At 38.9% G+C, this 20693-nt stretch overlaps 1 protein-coding gene across 1 annotated transcript in view; it reads right to left on the reverse strand.

The window, feature by feature from the left end:
• Positions 1-15372, reverse strand: part of LOC122077796 (histone deacetylase 9) — a 41403-nt gene extending 26031 nt beyond the window's left edge. Inside the window, exons 1-10 of the mRNA XM_042643671.1 lie at positions 15064-15372; positions 11293-11405; positions 11063-11180; positions 3125-3199; positions 2812-3031; positions 1961-2024; positions 1604-1696; positions 1386-1494; positions 1208-1257; positions 1032-1122 (exon numbers count right to left, since the gene is read on the reverse strand). Of these exons, the coding sequence (XP_042499605.1) occupies positions 1032-1122; positions 1208-1257; positions 1386-1494; positions 1604-1696; positions 1961-2024; positions 2812-3031; positions 3125-3199; positions 11063-11180; positions 11293-11405; positions 15064-15100 (970 nt within the window). The 5' untranslated portion in view covers positions 15101-15372. The remainder of the gene's footprint in view (positions 1-1031; positions 1123-1207; positions 1258-1385; positions 1495-1603; positions 1697-1960; positions 2025-2811; positions 3032-3124; positions 3200-11062; positions 11181-11292; positions 11406-15063) is intronic.
• Between the last annotated feature and the right edge of the window lie 5321 nt (positions 15373-20693).

Genomic DNA, 20693 nt, shown 5'->3' on the forward strand with positions numbered 1-20693 from the left:
GTGTATGTGTTGGCTTTGCCCCTCCTAGCCATAGAACTATCATTTTATTGTTTTTATTTTAATTGCCTCCCTTTCCCTAAAGCCAAATAGAGTAACCCTTGTAAGAGTAACTCTCTGGTCAAGTAGGGAAGCTCATATTATTATGCATCCCTCGGACTAAGTAGAGAAACCTACTTGTGAGTCTCTCTCTAGCTTTATCCCCTTTCTTTTACTTTATTTTTATTTCAGCATTTTTTTTTCCTTCATTGCTTTTTAATTGCGTGGGGTGTTTATTTTCAGCTATTTATTTATTTAATTTTAATTGCGTGGCTTGCGTATTTAAATTCTTAGATGACGAATGGTTAGGACATTATTTAGATACATATGGTTAGGATGGTAATTAGAATTAGATCACAACCATTAATCGGTTCACTTTCGCATAATTAAAAGAAGCGAAAAAAAAAAATTAAAGTGGTTGCTCTCCCTATGTTCGACCCGTAGCTACATTGATCCGTACGCTTGCGGTTACATTTTAAAAATCTCAAACAACGAGTGCTTAAAGCATTTAAAAAAAAGAAACTCCTTTTTCAATGTTGTCCTTCCATTAATTATCTAGACTCTCTTCAAGTTGGGTAATAAAAGAATATGATACTAAATGCAAAGGGTCACATAGTAAATTCATAAAAAAATCAGTTTAATTTGTGAGATGGACAAAAGATTGTCTTAGCAGGATGGAGGGAGAATAAAGTTCTCTGACAAAAATGAAAACGATAATGAAAGTAAACTAAGCAGAACCCAAACCTATGCACTCTAACAATATCCAGAAATTAGAGAAAGATAATGGGAAACTATAAATGGCAGTTGTCTGTTTTAGTTTCTGTTCTATTTGAGCAATTGTCTGTCTTTCCTGACCACTAGGGCCTCTTTGTTTTTATCCTTTCCTCCCTCTCTCTAATGAAATTCCTTCTGTTGCTGTTGCCTATTGCCATTTGGGGGAGGGGGAGGGGGAGGGGGAGGGGGGGGGGGGGGGCAGATATAAGATGCTATCATACCATTGGGAAGCTCTGTATCCAGAAGAACCCCAGTCTCAACAGCCCAGCATCGAGCAACATTCTCTTTTGTATATCCTCCACCTCCAGTTACCTGCAACGAGACAGAATCTAAGTCTGTAGGCCCAGCAGATGACTTTCTTGAATGACAAGTACAGGTGTTCAAAGCATAGACTTACCAACAACGGTAAATTGAATTTTTTCACAAATCTTACGCACTCAGAATGCCCTATAAGAAACAGAATAATGACAGCATTCAGTCACATCCACAGAGAACTATTATTACAAATTTGTCCACCAAATCCTGACACTTGAAGTCAACAGTAAAAAGAGATTTGATTACAAGGAGACTAGCACCATCGATGGAGAGATTGAAGCAGCCCAAGCGATCCCCAGCAAGTGAATCAGCCCCACATTGGAGAACTATAGCACCTGGTAGATATGTCTCAACAACCTTGGAAATAATCTATACATAATAAAAACATTGTAAGGAAAACACTATCCTTGATGCATGAAATTGTAAACTACAACCAAACACAAATCCTATAACTCAAATATACAGAATGACAACTTACAGTTTTGAAAAGTCGAGTAAAGCTGGCATCATCTATTCCATCCTTCAACGGGACATTTATGGCATAATATTTTCCTTCTTTCTCTCCAATTTCCTTCAAAAAAAAAAAAATTTGTATGTCACAATCAAAAATGAAAAGAATGTACAACAGAAAGAGAAGTAGGTTTAGCCCAGAAAGACATTTTAAAGAGCACCTTATGCAGAAGTATCAGCTTCTTGCAAATAGCACTTATACATCAAATATAGGTTGGCTCTAAGCCTCTAACAGAGACCAATCAGGCACATGTCACAGTGAACAGTTTATAAATCATTTATTTCTAAAATGATTAGACTCCAAAATAACCAAAAGAAGAAATACCTTAACATCACCGGTTCCTGGAAAAAACATATCCCCATACTTGTGAAAACTAACAGTCATCACCCTGTCATTTTGAGAAGCATCAAAATAATGTCAATATACTTTCCAGTTTATGGGGGCGAAGAAGAGGGGGAAAATTTTTGTTTGGACTAAAAAAAGAAAACATGTACTGAACCATAAGAGTATCATGGAATTTCTGATCTGTTGGAGTTATAGGGTGGCTACCAAAAGTGGCATACCAATCAAATGGTTCAGATAAGTTCAGGTGATTCCTGTACAATACTGTCCTTCAAAGAAAATAGTGTCCTCTTTCCTGGGGCCTAAATAGGTGGCCTCATGAATTGCCTCATTAAATGATGTTGCAGGTTCCAACACTCTTGATGCTACAAGCCATGTCGTTAGTTGTAATCTCTGCTTACATCAACACAGCAAGACACCAAGGACTGCTGAATCCATGCAAGATATTTAACATGACATCTCAATGGGTTATTGGACTCTCGTTACTTTATTTTATTTTTTATATGGGTTATTGAATGTTTACTCTATACATATTGACCCAGTTTCCGTAGTTCAATTGTCTAGGAAATCTCGATCGAAATTTCCAACATTTCGATGGTTGTGGTGGACCACGAGATGACCAGGTTTTGGATATTTCGACCCAAATTTTGGAAATTCCAGCCCAAATTTCTAGCAATAACCCAGAAAAAATACCTGATTTCAACTAGGTTTCGGAAATTTCGACCTAAATTTCGGTTTTGACCAAAGTCAAAAACCGAGACCTAAAAACCTTGCCAGTTGCATAATTCCCCAGCTCTATTATAGTATATTATAAAATAAACAACTGTTACCACCTGTCCGTGAAATAGAAGGCTTCTTCAACTCCATCACCATGATGTACATCTATATCAATATATAGGACCCTGGCGTGATATTTAAGGAGTTCCAGAATCCCTAGCACTAAGTCATTGATGTAACAAAAGCCAGAAGCTTCACACTTCTTTGCATGGTGCAATCCACCAGCCCAATTTATAGCAATGTCACATAGCTTATTGTTCAATCTGCGTGCAGCATCTGCTTGCAATGTAAATCAATGGGTAAGAAATAAGAAGTAAGAACTCCACAAAATCCCACTTTTAGAAATCAGTAACGTTAAGTATACTTTACCAATCGTTCCACCAGCATAAATTTGACAAAATTCAAACAAGTTCTCAAATACTGGGCAGTCTTCACCAAGATTATCTGGAGAGGAGAAAAGGGTATAATTCCTCAGTAGACAAAAAATTAGTAGAAAAACTCTCTGACTAAATCAAGACACAAATTCAGACAAAATGGTAAAATTTTAAGACAAACATCAAAAAGAAAAAATGAAACAAAAAAAGCAGTCATAAATATGTCAGTCCATATTATTAGACTATATACAGTGAACCCAGCTTATAAATGAAAAAGGATTTGGTCAATCAAAGTTATCCAACGACCAAAACATACCTTATATGGCAATACATCGTATGGTCTCAAACCTAAATTATATCAATCAGATTACTAGAATATTTCACTTTCATTTGTTTTATACCATTTACCATAACTTTTTTTAGAAGCATACAAACGTTCAAGACTCTCATAAAAGGATGCTTTAGGATCAAAAGTCTCAAGATAAGCCAAACCAAAAGTCCATATTTAGTAAATATGGGAATACAGTAGTTACCTAGAGAATTCATCAAAAGATACCCCATAGTAGCCATTATAGCTATCCTGGTTCAACCAGAGATAAAAATGCAGCTTACAAGAAAGCTCTCAAGAGATTGAACCCTAGTTCTCCAACCTTCAAGCTCAATTAACGGTTTCAAGCCTTCATGTGAAGCTTTGGTGAAGTTTTTCAAGCTACATCTCAAGGGTTTGTGAAGAGAAAAGAAGAAGAAGAAGAAGAAGAAGAAGAAAAAAAAGAAAGAGACATAGGAAAAGAAAGAGGTATGCCCCATTGGTTGAAGATGTTCAATCTATGGTATCTCCGAAGGATACCCAGCAACACAAGTAACCAGCTTGACAAATCCTCATTTTTTTGTATATGACTGTAGACTAGGTGTTTGGAAAATTGCCCAGGTAAATATTTGTGATATATTTGGTAGGGATTTGTTTTTGTTTATGAGCTTCTGACTGGGGCAATTTGCATAAGCCCACTGCAATTGTATTCTTGAGTTACCAAATGGGTGCTTGATAGAGATGGGGGTTAGAGCTCCCATGTAGTGGGTAATACACAAAGCCAAGGGTCAATGCCCCTGTGTCATGGGTGCAACACAAATCTGTATTGTACATTATACAAAGGTCAGGTTAGGCCATTTGCACTGTGGGTGTAGGCACATTGCCGACCCACGTATATCTCCGTCTTGTGGTGATTAGTTGTGGATTGCATGTGGAGGTATATGGAGGGCATTTTCTACAGGATGGGTGTGTACACCGGGTAGACCCGTCCACGTGGTTGTGAATACTTGTGGTTGAGAGGCAAGGTATGTCACATGCTTGTATATGTGTGATTGGTAAAGAGCCCAGCGCCAATCAATCAATTCTGGGAGATGTGTGCACTTGATTGAAGGCTGCCAAACATTGAGACTGTGTGACTGAATACAAGAAAAGTCAGTTAGAAATAAGAAGTATCAAGGTTGGAGATGAGGGAAGAAAATGGAAGAAAGGAAGGAAGAAGAAGGAGAGAAGAAGAGGGAAGAGAAGACACAGTAGGAGGAAAATCGTGAATGAGCTTCTTGCTCATCTCACCCAAATTAGATTCAAATAAGTTTAGGGAATTACATATTCCTCCCTTAGGGAGATAAAAGAGAAATAAGAAAAAAAAATAAGGGAAATTACATGTAAGGATAACTTAACATAAAACATTCCTAATGTACCCCTAATACACATATTCTAACACTCCCCCTCAAGCTGGAGAATAAATGTCATGCATTCCCAGCTTGCATAAGAGGGTACTGAACTAGTGAGGAATGAGATCTTTGGCGAAGATATCCACCAATTGATCACCTGTCCTCACAAAGGGTGTGCAAATGTTACCGGAATCAATCTTCTCCTTGATGAAATGCCGGTCTACTTCAATGTGCTTTGTTTTATCATGTTGCACTGGGTTGTGAGCAATGTTTATTGCTGCTTTGTTGTCACAGTAGAGTCTCATAAGTCCTTCAGTGTCATACTCCAACTCGAGGACCAACTGACGCAACCAAGTGAGCTCACAAACAGTATAAGCCATTGCTCTGTACTCAACCTCTGCATTGGATCTAGCTACAACCGGTTATTTCTTACTTCTCCATGTAACTAAGTTGCCACCCACAAATGTGCAATACCCAGATGTGGATCGCCTATCAGAAATGGAGCTAGCCCAATCAGTATCGGAATAACCTTCAATCCTCAAATGATTGTTCCTGGCATACAAAAGGCCTTTTCCTTGAAAGGACTTTAAGTATCTGAGGATACGATACACAGCATCCAAGTGCCCACTCTTGGGTGCATGCAGAAACTGACTCATAACTCCCACTACATACGAAATGTCTGGGCGTGTCAGAGATAGCTAAATCAGCTTCCCCACTAGCCTCTGGTATTTCCCTGCATCAACAAGCGAAGGGCCACAATCCTCTCCTAACTTATGATTCTACTCAATAGGAGAACTTGCTGGTTTACATCTCAGCATTCCTGTTTCTTTCAACAGATCTAGAACAAATTTTCTCTAGCATACATTTATTCCCTTCTTAGATCTTGACTCTTCAATAGCCAAGAAATATTTCAAGTGTCCTAGATCCTTGATCTCAAACTGTTTAGCCAAATAAGCTTTCAGCCTAGTTATCTCCTCATCATCTCCAGTCACCACAATATCATCGACATACACAATCAGTGTTGTGATGGTGCCATTACCTCTCCGAGTAAATAATATGTGATCTGCTCGACTCTGGGAGTATCCATTTTTTAGAATGGCCTGTCTGAACCTTTCAAACCAAGCCTTTGGTGACTGTTTCAGACCATAAAGAGCCTTCTTCAGGAGACACACCTTCCCCTCGGCTCTTGGAAACTTGAAGCCAAGAGGAGGCTGCATATACACTTCCTCCTCTAAATCTCCATGGAGGAAGGCATTCTTCACATCTAACTGATATAGGGGTCAATCTTTGTTTGCTGCCACAGATAAAAGAACTCTTATAGAGTTATATTTGGGCACAGGAACAAAGGTCTCCTGATAGTCAATTCCATACACTTGACTATACCCTTTGGCCACCAATCTTGCCTTGTACCTCTCAATAGCACCATCTGATCGGTACTTGATTGTATAGACTCATCTGCATCCAACTGGGATTCTCCCCCTGGGAAGGTCAACCAATTTCCATGTATAGTTTTTCTCAAGAGCCATCATTTCCTCTGACATGGCTTGTTTCCACTTAGGGTCTTCAGTAACAGTTTTGGGAAGGGAAGCAGAAGAAAGAGCATCATAGGAAACAAACTGGGCTATGGGGTTAGTACAAGCTCTCTTACCCTTACGAACAACAATAGGAAACTCCTCCAATTGAGGAGAGGAGATGTTACCTGACTGAGGAAGAGGAAGCTCAGGATGTGGATTCAAAGAGAACTCTTGGCAGGTCTTCTTTGTCCTTCTTATGTACACAATAACATGTGCCTTCTCTATACAAGGTTCATCCACAGTAGCAACATCATCTATCTCTTTATGTTCACCAATATCAAAGGAAAAAGGAGTAAGAGGCAATGGGGTAAGAAATGGAATGGCATCAGCAGCCTTTTCACCTTCATTTCCATTCTCCCCCTGAAGAGGATGTTGATGAGGTGCAAAGTAAAGGACAGACTCAAGAAATGTGACATCTTTGGAAAGAAATCTCCTACGAGATGATGGGTGATAACACTTGTAGCCTTTGGTGGTGGAGGAATACCCAAGGAAGAGGTATTTTAGAGCCTTGGGATCGAGTTTGGTGCGGGAGGATTTGTTAATATGCACATAACAAACGCAACTAAACACCTTTGGGGGAAAAGTGAAAACAGGAGACTGAGGAGATAGGAGTGCAATTGGGTTTTGAGACCCAAGAATCTTGGTAGGCATGCGATTAATAAGGAAAGTTGCATCAAGAACAACTTCAGCCCCAAAAGATTTTAGGAACATGCATACCAAAAAAAAGACTTCTACCAACTTCTAACAAATGGCGATTTTTTCTCTCAGCTACCCCATTCTGTTGGGGTATATCAACACGAGCAAGCTAGTGGATAATACCATTGCCAGTAAAAAAGTCTTGTAAACCACCATACATGTACTCCCCTCGTTTATCAGACCAGATAATTTTGATCCTAGTTTCAACCTGGGTATGGACCATTTGATAGAAGTTTTTGAAGGCATCATAAACATCACTCTTATGCTTCACAAGAATGGTCCAAGTACAACGAGAAAAGTAATCCACAAAAGAAACAAAATAGCGGTGGCCAAACAAGGAGGTAGTGGGACAAGGTCCCCAAACATCAGTATGCACAATATGAAAAGGAACAACAGATCTATTACCATGAGAGGGATAAGATGAACGACAATATTTAGCAAAAGTACATGGTTCACAATGAAATACATGAGCAAAAGAAAAAGTTGTAAACAAATGAGGTAACTGTTTCCTCATAACAACAAAAGATGGATGTCTCAAACGTTGATGCCAAAACATCATAGAGTCTACAGAGCTAACATCACTACGGCCACATGCATAAGACACTGGTGTAGGCAAAAAAGGTAACTGCGGCTCAAGACGGTATAGGCCTCCCTCCTCACGTCCACTGCCAATAATCCTCTTCGTCCCCAAATCCTAAAACAGGCAATGAGAAGGAAAAAATGTGATACAACAATTCAAAGTTTTAGTTAAAGTGCTCACAGACAATAGGTTCAAGGTAAGGTTAGGGACATGAAGAACAGAAGCAAGTGAAATGGAAGAGGTAATGGGAATACTGCCTTTACCAGAGATAGAGGAGAAAATACCAGCAGCTACTCGGACCTTATCCTTACCAGAGCAAATGGAGTAGGAGTCATAGTAATGGGACGTACCGGTCATATGGTCAGTGGCACCAGAGTCGATGACCCATGACGGAGCTATGGAAGGTGCAGAGGTGGTAACATGCATAGCAGAAGCTACGGCATCCTGTGAGATAGACGGGCTATCAAGCTGAGCCATAAACTGACGAAGCACTACAATATCATCCCTGGAGAAAGAGTTGGTATCTGCCTGTGAGGAGGTGTCTCTAGTTTCAATCTCTGTCATAGTAGCATGGGTTGTAGCCCCTCCTTTGCCGCCACCACGTGTGCCAAAAGATCCACCACGTATACTAGGACGGCCATGAAGAACTCAACACCTATCTCGAGTATGTCCTGGTTTCCCACAATGATCACACTGTCGTCTATCCCTGTCATCTCCACGAGAGGTCCCTTGACCTCGGCCGCCTCCATGCCATTCTCTGTGAGAAGTGGAGGAAAGAGCAAAGCGCTCAAGTGAAGGTGTAGAATCCATGGCACCTCTCCTGGTTTCCTCACTCAGGAGGTAGCTACACACCTCATCAAGTGTAAGTAGGGGTGACCGGCCCAAAATCTGTATCCGGACCTGCTCATATTCTGAATTCAGCCCACCTAGGAGTATCAGAACACGCTCTTTTTCAAGAGATCTATAGACCTTGGCTTCATCATCAAGATTGGTCAAATGAAGATCACGGTAATGGTCATACTCCTCCCAGAGTCCGATAACAGTGTTATAGTAGTTAGAGATGGACTTAGTCCTCTGCTTCATGGAGAGTGCCTGCTGAAGAAGCTGGTAGACCTTCACAGAGTCACCTACCCTGTCATAGGTCCTCGTGACACCATCCCAAATATCCTTGGCAGTTTCCTTTCATATAAATCTCCTACCTATCTTAGGTTTTATGGAGAAAAGCAGCCAAGTCATCACAGTGGAGTTTGCAGCTTCCCATTTCTGGTACCCAGGGTCTGCAACAACGGGAGCCTTGATAACCCCAGTAATATATCCTAACTTCCCTCTACTCCGCAGGGATAGCTTCACAGAATGTGATCAATCCAAGTAATTGGTACTATCCAACTTCACAAGAGAAATATGGGTGTTAGAATTGTCAAATACAATCGAACTAGGGTTGGTACTACTCAACCCACCCGATGTAGCTTCCAAAGGTTCCGCGAGATCAAAAATAATGTAAGGGTGCCCCTAAACAACACTCCAAGGGGAAATCCAAAGCAAAGGGGAACAGCAGCCCCAAAAAGTCTTCTTCTCGGAACTCAAAAACAAAAGGCAAGCTAGTAAACCATAGAGAGTTGAGGGCCAATAAAAAAACCACTTCAACTATGGAGCTTTATCAAACAACCACATACAAGCATCATAGGAGAGAGAACATCTAGCAAACACAACCAAAACACAATCTACCATCCATTTCAGACCGTAAAACCTGAAAAAACAGAACCAGGTGATACCTGGCAGCAAATGGAGAATGGAGTAGTACTCCAACAACACACAAAATCAGTAAGCAAGGCTTGGGGAGTCAAATCTAGACCCCTGGGCGATTCCCACTCACCCAACCAAGCAAGGATGAGAGAGAAAAGAGGAATCGAAACTGGTAGGGGCAGTAATGGCTGAATGGGCTTCTCCTCTCTGTGTGAGATCCAATCTGTGTTTATAGCCTTCAAATCTCCCTCCAAGTGTCTTCAACTTGTGTTCACAACTCCATTAGGCTCTCTTGTATACTTTTTTTTACATAGTATAGTCTCTAATGAACCCCTCTTTCTTTTAGGGTTCCAAGAGAGACTTAAAAAATGGAACAAAAAAAGATTAGTCGACTCTCAAACCTTTGTACTGCTCTGATACCAAGTTAGAAATAAGAAGTATCAAGAAGTATCATGGTTGGAGATGAGGGAAGAAAATGGAAGAGAGGAAGGAAGAAGGAGAGAAGAAGAGAGAAGAAAAGACACGGTAGGAGGAAAATCCTGAATGAGCTTCTTGCTCATCTCACCCAAATAGAATTCAAATAAGTTTAGGGAATTACATATTTCTCCCTTAGGGAGATAAAAGAGAAATAAGAAAAAAATAAGGGAAATTACATGTAAGGACAACTTAACATAAAACATTCCTAATGTACCCCTAATGCACATATTCTAACAAAGTCATTACCTGAGATCGTGAGGCCTGAGGAAACGACTTGGATTTTATTTTGGACTCCACTAATTCACCCTCCTTCTCATTGGCTATCTGTGTTCAACATGTTCAACCTTGATTTCAACCCCATCTAAGCTCAGCCCAAAGATACCTTGTGTTCTACCTTGTAGGTGGATTATGTAGTTTGTTGTTTCTGAACCTAGAATCCCATTAGTAAGTGTGTTAGTGTTGTTCTTTTCTAGACTAGCTTACATTATCACTATCCTATCCTTAACAACAACGGAATTAACAATTATTTAATAAAATATTTTCCAAACTACTCTAAGAAAGAAAATCCCATATTTCTACCTCCTACCAATAATTTAGGCCCATTAAAGTGCCCTGTTGCAAAGAAAACACATTGGGCTAATGATCCAACACATATATAATGCAACCTAACGCTTATTTCCAATAAAAATAAGCCCAATTCTGTGTTTTATCTGCATAAAAAATAGTGCAAATTGGTGGTGCAAAAAGTACAAGGGGAACGCCAATGATCTAAGTTGAACTGGTGGGCAAAGGCATTCGTGACTATAAATTAACAGTAGATGTGGACTCAAATAAAATGGAAAGGAGAGAGGGCTCACATAGCAAACCCCAAGAAATTGGGTTAAGGCTTATTTGGTTGAATGGAGTGTTGAAATGAGTGTTATATTCCAGTACAATAGGTGGCACATCGAGTGAATGGTCAAGATAATGAAACATAAGGGTTAACACATCAAGTCCAAAATCAAAAGGCAGGCCACAACATAGGATTTAAAACCTGAAAAGACTTACTGTTACATATCAAAGAAAAATAATAACTTAGTTTTTCCTCTTCTTCTTAAGTAATCAAAACTAAATGAATGAGCACAAGAGAAATACACATGATGGACTTCCCCCAATCAAGCCATACATTTTACCAATTCATTAGCAAACAGATGTTGGGTGTCAGGAGTGATCCGGTGCAAGAACTCAACATAATCCGCAGAATGAAACTGAGCAAGCTCAACAGGGTATGCTTTGTGAGGCCGCTGCATTCACAACCAAAAGTAAATAAACATAGGCATATATACTGTTGTAAAATGGATCTTGTAACACAAAAATAAATTATATATAAAAAAAAATCCTTTCAGCATTACTCACATAGATTTCCATCTTCTTGTGGAGATCATAGGAGAGGACGAGATGATGTGTCATACAAAGACGATGAGGCTTCATTGGATGATTTGGACCAAAGTAAACGCTGCCTACATCTCCTGCAGCATCATCCATTTGTAAACCTTCAACGACACTCTACTGGAAACAAGTGATGTCTAAATGATAATCCTTTTTCCTAACAAGCATACACTCAAAATTCTCATACCATGTATACATTATGCTTAGGACCATAAATTTGCAAAGCAAAAGTTGGTTTGGCATGAGAAAGTTGAATTGGTGGCAAGGTTTTGGTTCCTTTCTATACTAAACTTGCTGGATAGTAGTTGTAGGCTCTTGCATTGACATGGATTCCCTTAATTTATAGACCCATCGTGTACCGACAATGTTCTTATGAATTGAGTAGCTGATGCGGTTGCATTACACATAAATCCCATATTGAGGCCTATGCGCAAGCTTGGGAGGGCTTACAAGGTGCTGGTGGTAGTCCAATGGGATGATTGACCTTTGGGTAGTTAGATTATAGGTTGGACCTTTAGTTTTTGGGGTTTCATTGTAAAAGGCCTCATTTATAAGCCTATAAAGTAGGGTGAAGTTAGTATACGAGATTATTGTTTGCAGCTCTTTCTAAGATTAGGATGGCCAACAGATAGCAAAGTTGAAAGCGATGTTTATTGGGGAGATTTGGTTAAAGTCATAAATAGTCATAAGCAGACAGTGAAGTAGTGGGGGCTTGACCATCTAAATGGTACGTCAGGTAAACAGCCGGTACCTTATTATAGTTTGTCGTTATAAGCCTGTGGCTGATTTGTAATGGTACGTCAGGTTGACAGCCGGCACTTATTATAATTAGCCATAACCCGTCAATCTTTTTACATGGATCCTCGCGCTTGTCCTTGCTTGAAATCTCCATGTAGCCGACCCCATTAAGTTCGGGTAAGCTTTTGGATGTTGATGTTGTTGTATAAGTGTTTGAGTTAGATTAGGATGCTTAATAGTTTTTAAGAGTTTTGTTTGAATTTATTTACTTTATTGAGTGTGTGATAGTGATTATGTCCATTAAGAGTCCTTTTATAAGTCAATTTAGGTATTTTTGAATGTCTTCATATATGTATTACACTTCACATCAATTAAGGATGATTTGTATAAAGAAATTTTAGATTTTCCAAGAGTTTTGGTGTCGTTGATATGGGCAAACGGAATTGGAATTCTTGGTCTAATCTTCCTCCTCTTTCTAGTTCTGCTCGTCTCTGAGATCAGGTATGATCTTTCCACTCTCTTCTTCTCTGTTCTTCTTATTCTCTCTAATTTCATTTTGGTCTCATCTAATTCTCTTCTCACATCATATCAATTTTTAGTTTTGTTTCCATACTTAGCAATTGATTCCTGTTATGCACCTTGTTGCATTTTCAAGATTCAAACTTTAAATTGATTTCGTGTTTTCTTACTACAAGTCTGATTTCAGTTTAATCGATTTTTAAGTTTTATTTTATAAGTCCGATCTCAAGATTTTCTGACTATCATTAGGCTTGTTATTTGAAACTGAAATCAATCTCTATTCTGGTTTGTCTGAACCTTCCATCGATTCTCAGATTTGAGAATTCCTTCTTCAAGTATAAATCTTCAGATCCTAAGAATTTTACCATTGTATCAAGTCCAATTTTTTATATTATATTCTCCCATCCAATTAAAGCCATTGACCAGGACTTGGTTGAACCCTTGATTCAATGTTAATGTTTTCATATTTGTTATTTTATTTACTTAAGATATTATTCATAAATAAGCAAGTACCCCCTATTTGAATCCTATAAAAATAGCATCAAAATCAAATTTCAAAGGATAAAAAATCAACTCCCCAGTCCAAGAACAAAAATTTGATTTTTTTGTAATAGGGGTGATTTTCAATTTTCATATGACGAGGTTTTTCTCAATATTGAAAAATTCATAAATCTTATCATGGTAAAAGATTGCTAAAAACCAAAAATGCGGTAAAATAACCTTTTGTTTTGATGTCCATAAAATTATTTTCATTCAGGCTATTTTAACAACATTCACGCACTTTAAAATAAGTTTAACCAGAACATAACTTTGTTACGAAAACTCAGTAATCTTAGACTTGTTCGAAAGCTAGTGTTTCGATCCACCTAATACAAAAAATTCTGACATAAAAATAAAATCATTTGACCAATCAAACTTATTAGAGGACACGAACATTTCTCCAAATGTTGATTTTTTGTGACTTAGTGTTGATTTTTTATGACTTGATATGGCTTAGTGTTGATTTTTTATGACTTGATGTGGCTTATTGTTGATTTTTTATGATTTGATACGGCTTAATGTTGACTTTTTTTATGATATAAGGTATATGTAGCATACTAAATAATGTTAGATAAGAGGAAAAATAAAAAATAACACTTGGGTGCCTTGGTCGCCTAGGCAGGGCAACTTTTTGCCTAAGTGTTTAGACAACCCTCTTTTATCCAAAAAAAAAAGTTTAGGTAGCCCTCCACCGCCTTGGTTCGCATTAGCACCATACTATGATTAACTCAAAGGTTTTTTAAAAAGGAGTAATCACCATTGTATTTTGTTAATTGAAGCCTCTCATTATAATCAACCAGTGTCGTAAAAAATTAGTGACAAAGCCAAGAAAGCAAGCAAGCACAGATGAAGTAAAGATGTTACACGATTCAATGAAGAGGTAACATGAGGTGGCAACCAATGTCTTGGCATGCTTGACAGTGTCATAAGAGATGGCAACAGTTTGAGATCAAACTTGACCAACTAACACAGGATCTTCTACTGGGAAGTAGAAACAATCGAATGGGATTCTATAGATGATAAAGACAAATCCGGAGAAGATTCAGTAGTTCAAAATACATAACTTTGTATTAAAATCAATGTAAATGAAGGAAAGGTTGGCATTATTTTAAAAGTTCAAGCTAACAGAATTATGTGTATCATATTAATTAGGATGCCCCTTGGTGTTGTTTTTAGTAGGATATCTAGATTAATTAAATCTATTTTGTCTCTGACGCTTTCAGTAAGAGTAACTCCATAGTATGAGGAGGGAATTATAGATGGTATATATTGCTTATGTTAAGTTTTCTCTAACGCTCTGATTTCTTTTGCCAGATCTTGACAATTCCATAGTATAAGGAGGCAATAATAGATGGTGTAAGGCAGAATAAATTTTAAGCATACTGGTCCAAGTGTTCAATGTTGGTCAGATTTTAGATCTCCAAGGCTAATATATAAGGGCCTGAGGGTATCAGGCTTATAAATACCAATGAAAAAAAATATAGCACTATCGGCATACCTGCCATCACTGCCAACAGAGTGTTCCCAGGCCTGCCTCTTGAATAACAACTATATTATCCTCCAAACTTTTTGAGTTGGACGGCCTATTGTCCTACCTAGTTCTTGCTCGATTTCATGAATTATAGGGAACTCCCCAGTATATAAATGAAAGCCCACAGCTCCTGTCAGAACGACCGTCAACTCTTCTGTGCTGTTGGGTCGAGAACCTGACTATACAATAGAGTAGTCATTGTACCCCCCCCCAACACCCTAAACACCCACACACCCCCTTCTCTATTCCTTTTTTTTGCTTCCCACCTAAATTTGGAAGCTGATTTCGGATACGCTTAGGGTTTTCGTTTCATTAACTGAATTGAATATCCACTGAATTCAAGTAGAAAAAAAAAAAAAAAACAAACAATTCAACAACTCCAAGTTACAAGTAATGGAGAGAGAAATTACCATCGTAGAAATAGGAAATCCGGTCCTTCGAATGCATTTTAGCTGAGGAGATGCAACAACGATTTTACTGAAGCTCCGCCATAGAAGGAAGTTCGAAGCTGCAGAGCTCAAGCCTAAACAAACGAATCGGTATAAAGGTAAGGGATCGAATAATACAACCTGCTTTCTATGCTGGAACTTAGCCCCGGATTCCTGTTCACTCCGGCGGCCCTAATGGAATCGCAGTGAGACGGTGCCCCTAGACGGCGATGTATTTCTTGCTTTTTGCCCTTTTCTTTTTTTCTCCTTCTGTTCCCTTTTCCCGTGTTTGTTTTGTACCTGTAAACAAACGGAGTCTTATCCGTTTTCCCCACTCTGCCCTCAGCCCTGGCTTTCAACTTTAGTTACCCAATAATAGTTTTTAAAATTCCAACTTATATTTATAACTAATCTTTTGTTAAATTTAACCAGAGGGAGAGGGCCCACATGGTCATGGTCATGGTCATGGTCATGCTCATGCTCATGCTCATGCTCATGCATTTTTCCTTGGGTAAACATCAAGTTAATTTTTTCATAATCTCCAAAATGCCCTCCTAAATATGAAATACCTATTATACCCTTAATGAAATAAACCCCTCTTCCCCATACCCTCTCTCTTAACTCTACTAAACCCTACCGCCCCTCTTCTTCTCCGTCCCTGTTGATCGGCCTTGAAATCGAAGGTTCTTGCTCCTTTTTCCTTTTCTTCTTTTTCTTCTTTTTCTTCTTTTTCTTCTTCTTCTTTTCACCAAAATGTGTTACCCAGAAGAAAGAAGTCCATAATCTCAAGATTATGGAAGAAAATGGAGACCCATCAACACCCTTTTAGCTTTAGACCAGTAACAATCTATATCCCTATCGCCATCGTCGTTCGTCGTCTGTACTTCTCAATCCTACTCTGTTAATAGTTTTGCTTCTCACTATGGCTCTCTTACTTTTGTTTCTTGTTGTACCTTCATTTCGTTCATCTGCTTCTCAGACTTTTAGATCCAATTCTATGAAGAGAAATTGGGATGATGTTAATTTTTCTTGTTCTCTTCGCTGTTGCTTGTGGGTTTCTAAATAGAAGAAACGATGATAGCTTTTTATTATTCCTCTTTTCGCTAATTATGTTACGAATTTAGCTGAAGGAAATTTGTTTTCCCGTCACAATATTCAATTATCTCTTGTAGATTTGAACTTTAATCAAGTTAATTTAGTTAAATTTATTAACAATAAAAAACAATTTAGTTAAATTTGTCCTTTTTGTATCTTCCTTTATTCATTTAATTTCAATCTAATGGGATTCTCTTGTCAATGGTCATACTGCGATGCAATTGCACGATAGACTTAGGAAAGAAATATCTTTTGATTTGATTTTCTATTGTTTTATAGTTAATTTTTTTTTAAATTAGCTAGCTCATAATTTTAGAATAGTTTCCGTTAATTGCTTGATTTTTCCTTTATATTAGTCATGTAATAAATAATAACTCATAATTGAAGTTTTTAAATAATTAACACTTGGTTGAAGAAATTTTGGGTGTGGAACCATGACTGCCAACTCCTTTCTTCTCTCTCTCAAATTTTCCCATATTTTTCTCTTCCATTCTTTAATTCCCCTTTATTTCTTCTCCGTCTTTTTTCTTTAAATTTATGGTTTTTCTTCCCTTGCCCTGTTTTGGGCGACAGTACCATATATGAAAGGAGGCATCACTGTAGTTTTGTCTCCAATCGATTGACCCCAAGACTTGGATCGAAGGTTGCCTGTGTCTAGGCGACTCGCCCTCTTTGAACTCATGCCATCTCGATTCTTCTATGGTGAGACATCAAGTCTGCAACTAGGCTGCAGAAGAAGGTATCGCAAGCTTCTTACTCAAGGCTTCTTACATCCTTTCAACCTGCTTACCTGACCAGATACCATATGGGTTTGGAAGAGCTCCCTCTTGAAACCCTATGCTTGAAATCTCATGCCTAACGGAGAAGATTTGAAGGTGTTCTCTCCTCTTTTGTTCCCTGGTTCTTCTACCTTTACTGGTTAGTATCATTGGAGGAAGAAGAAATAAAGATCTTTGTTATATTGTTTTATGCATTTAACTTATGGTTATTACAAGTAAGCCCTTATTTTGTAAGGTTATATTCTATTACTCCCCCTTCTCTCGTGTAATTCTTAAACATCCCTCTCTTTCTAATTTCTATTGCAGTTTGTCCCCATTATTTATTTTCCTCTATTTTAAGCTCTTAAAATTGTTTATGAAATTACAAGAATACCCCTCAACCATTACATTGAGCTTCCTAGTCACTCTTGTGGGCCCTAAGTGATCCGATTTCGATCGTTGGAATTCGGTTCCGCATCATACTGCCAAAAGAATAAAGAAATCAAATGCAAATCCCCACGACAAAGCATGGAAAAGAGAGTTGCTTTCATTTGGAGGGTACAATAGTATCACTACGAACATCTCAAAAGGTGTTTTAGAAAAACCACTTCAATATTCTTTGGATCCGAGGATCTATGATTCTGTTGAGACTACTGCTGCTTCTAATTCTTTGATTTCGACGAATGTGGTTCATTTGAGGAGGAGCTATAGCTAGGGGTGTCAACGGTCCGGGTTGGTGCGGTTTCTGTCCGGTTCCACCGGTTTCGGTGTGACTTTGGAACTGAACGAAACCGCCCCATTAAGGATTTATCAGTTTCGGTCCGGTGTTGGCTTCGGTGCGGCTTGGGTTCGGGTTGGTACCGGTTTAGATTTATCAGGTTCATTTCGGTTTGGATCGGTTTTTTAAACCGGTATGGATCCATTAGGAAACCAACAGATAATTGAAAAAAAAAAAAATGAACACGAGCCTCATCCTTTAAAAGGTACCTCAAAAGCTACATATGGCTACTAAAATGCAACAGATCTTTACGCCCCAATCTAAAACTAGCAATGATTATGACTACCAATGGACCCTCCGACAGGGACGATCGACAACCAGCAGGTAGCAGGCTTCGAAATTTACCTGTCGAGGGACGATCGACAACCAGCAGGCTTTGAAATTTACCGTCGAGGGACGATCGGCAACTAGCAGGTAGCAGGCTTCGAAATTTACATATCAAGGGACGATCGGCAACCAACAGGCTTCGAAGTTTACCGTCGAGGGACGATCGGCAACCAGCACCAGCAGGCTTCAAAATTTACCTGGCGAGGGACGATCGGCAACCAGCAAGCTTCAAAATTTACCGCTGCAACTTCAAGTCTTCAAGTTTCAGGTCAGCGGCGTTAGCCATAAGTCTACAACCTCCCTCATGGTAGGCCTGCGGTCAGGGTCAGGATGGCAGCAAGCCAACCCAATCTTAAGCACCGCCTCCATGTCTTCCACCTTGTACTCCCCTGCAATCCTCAAGTCAGCAGCTTCGATGACCCTCCCTTTCGCATAAAGCTCTTTCACCCAATCGATCAGCAGCAGCTCGTCATCAAACGACGTTTCAATGGGTCTCCGCCCGCACGCCACCTCCAACACAAACACCCCGTAACTGTACACATCGTTTGCCACCGTCGGAGCTATTACGTTCGCCAACTCCGGCGCTAGGGCCCATAACCGCTGGCCGCTGTTGCTCACTTCGACACTCCGTCATGGCATCACTCGCTCACTAACCTAGGTTTTCATTCTTTTGAAAAATTAGGGTTTTAAAATCCTCTTGACAGGTTGAAGTTGAAATGTTGAATTTGTATAGTTGATAAACGTTGGGCTTGGGCACTTGGGTGTTGGGCTAGTGTTGGTCCGGTTGGACACTTGGGCTTCGCCCACTTGAGTGTTGGGCCTGTTGGCCCACTTAGGTTAGTCATTAGTGAGTGTTAAGTTCGGTTTTATCTCGGGTTGGTTCGGATCGGTTCCGGTTTCAATGCACATTTTTGACATTTTCGGTGGCCCAACGGTCTAACCCGAATCGAACAGAGACCGGATTCAATTTAAAATACAAACCGAAACCGGCCCAATAAGCCACCGGTTCGGTTTGGATCGGGCTTAATCGGTTCGGTCCGGTCCGGTTTAGATATTGACACCCCTAGCTGTAGCTTGTACCTGGATCTCAGGCAAGAGTTCTCATGGGCTTCCGAAGAGCGATTCTTTGATGACAATTGCTTCGATTTTAAGGCCGATAAACAAAGACGGAGAAGTAGGAGGGGTAGGGGGTATTGAGCCTTACTCAAAGACTCGTCGACCGCCATTGAACTCAACTGGGAATGGATCAATAGAGATAGAGAAGAAGAGGGGCGATAGGGTTCAGTAGAGTTCACAAAGAAAGGGTATGGGGAGAGATATTGATTTCATTAAGGGTATAATAGGTATTGCATGTTTATGAGGGTATTTTGGGGATTATGAAAAAAATTAACTTGACATAACATTCATAACTAACGGTTGGGGGCTGTTAGATAGCATCTTTTTCTTATAGGGGAGGGGAGTGATGTTTACCTTTTTTACTTTTATCAAATTATCCAAAATAAAGATGTGTATTAACAAAATTCCTTCTACTAAAAAAGAAAAGAAAAAAAGAAAGTAGTAGTCAAATTTTAAAGTATGCCAACTCTATGGCCTATGTAGATATTCCATCGCATACTTATTTGGGGTTGAAATTGACTGTAGTGAGCGGTGAGGTGATGTGAGCATCCAGTGGCTAAGAGCATTAGGCACATGCTCCAAGGAGTTCCCAGCCACCTGATGCTCATTGCATCGGTGCAATGGCTGCAAACGATTTTCAAGCACTTATTTGACATTTTTATCTTATACTATTTTTCAAATAAAATGTTTATCACGTGCGTTGTACCAGTGTACAGTTGTACAATTCTCCCTTCCATTATTGAACTTGTTATGATCATCAATCTCATGTGTGTTCACACAATTAACCACACCTTTCAACATTTTTATGGGGATGATCTAGGGAAAAAAAAATAAAAATATATTATAGATGAGGGGTTACCACAAAGCATGCATTGTGTATGACATTTCAATATTATATCTTTTGTTTTGGATAATTGGATTAAACAAAAGAATGAGCAGATAATTTGGTAGAAAAATCTAGTTCCTAGTAATATGGTAATTTTTCAAATAAATTTTAACATTCGCAACCTCTTTTATGTAAACTCATACATACAGTCAAGGAAGAATATGGTGTCTAAAGGATACTATCGAATAATAGAATATTATCGATATCGTACAATAGGGGTAGGACCTTCGTTATAATAATGACCCTAGAAAATGGATGAACTCTAACAGCTATGGCCGAAGGAAAACTAAAAAAAAGAAAGAAGAAGAAAAGAAAAGAGAAGAAAAAAACAACAACAACTTGCTCAATATCTTAAATGGATTAAGAAATTTTTTCTAACTTTTTGGATTTTTTTCTTTGCCAGTCTGATATATGGATGGGTGGGTGGGTAGTGATTCATAGGGTTGACAAGACGAGTGAACTTTTCTATTTGCTAGTACTTGTTTAGCAAGGGAAGAAGACAACAATTATCTCACAAATCCTCTTCATAGTTTGAAATTTTTTTATCAAAAATCATAAGATTTATGAATCACAACCCAACCCCTCTTTGTCCTTTCTTGTTACATTTTATATTGATTGGACTTAAATTTTAACATGTGATTTAGTTAAGAAG

The sequence above is a fragment of the Macadamia integrifolia genome, chromosome 1 (assembly GCF_013358625.1).
Source record: "Macadamia integrifolia cultivar HAES 741 chromosome 1, SCU_Mint_v3, whole genome shotgun sequence".
NCBI classification, from domain to species: Eukaryota; Viridiplantae; Streptophyta; class Magnoliopsida; order Proteales; family Proteaceae; genus Macadamia; species Macadamia integrifolia.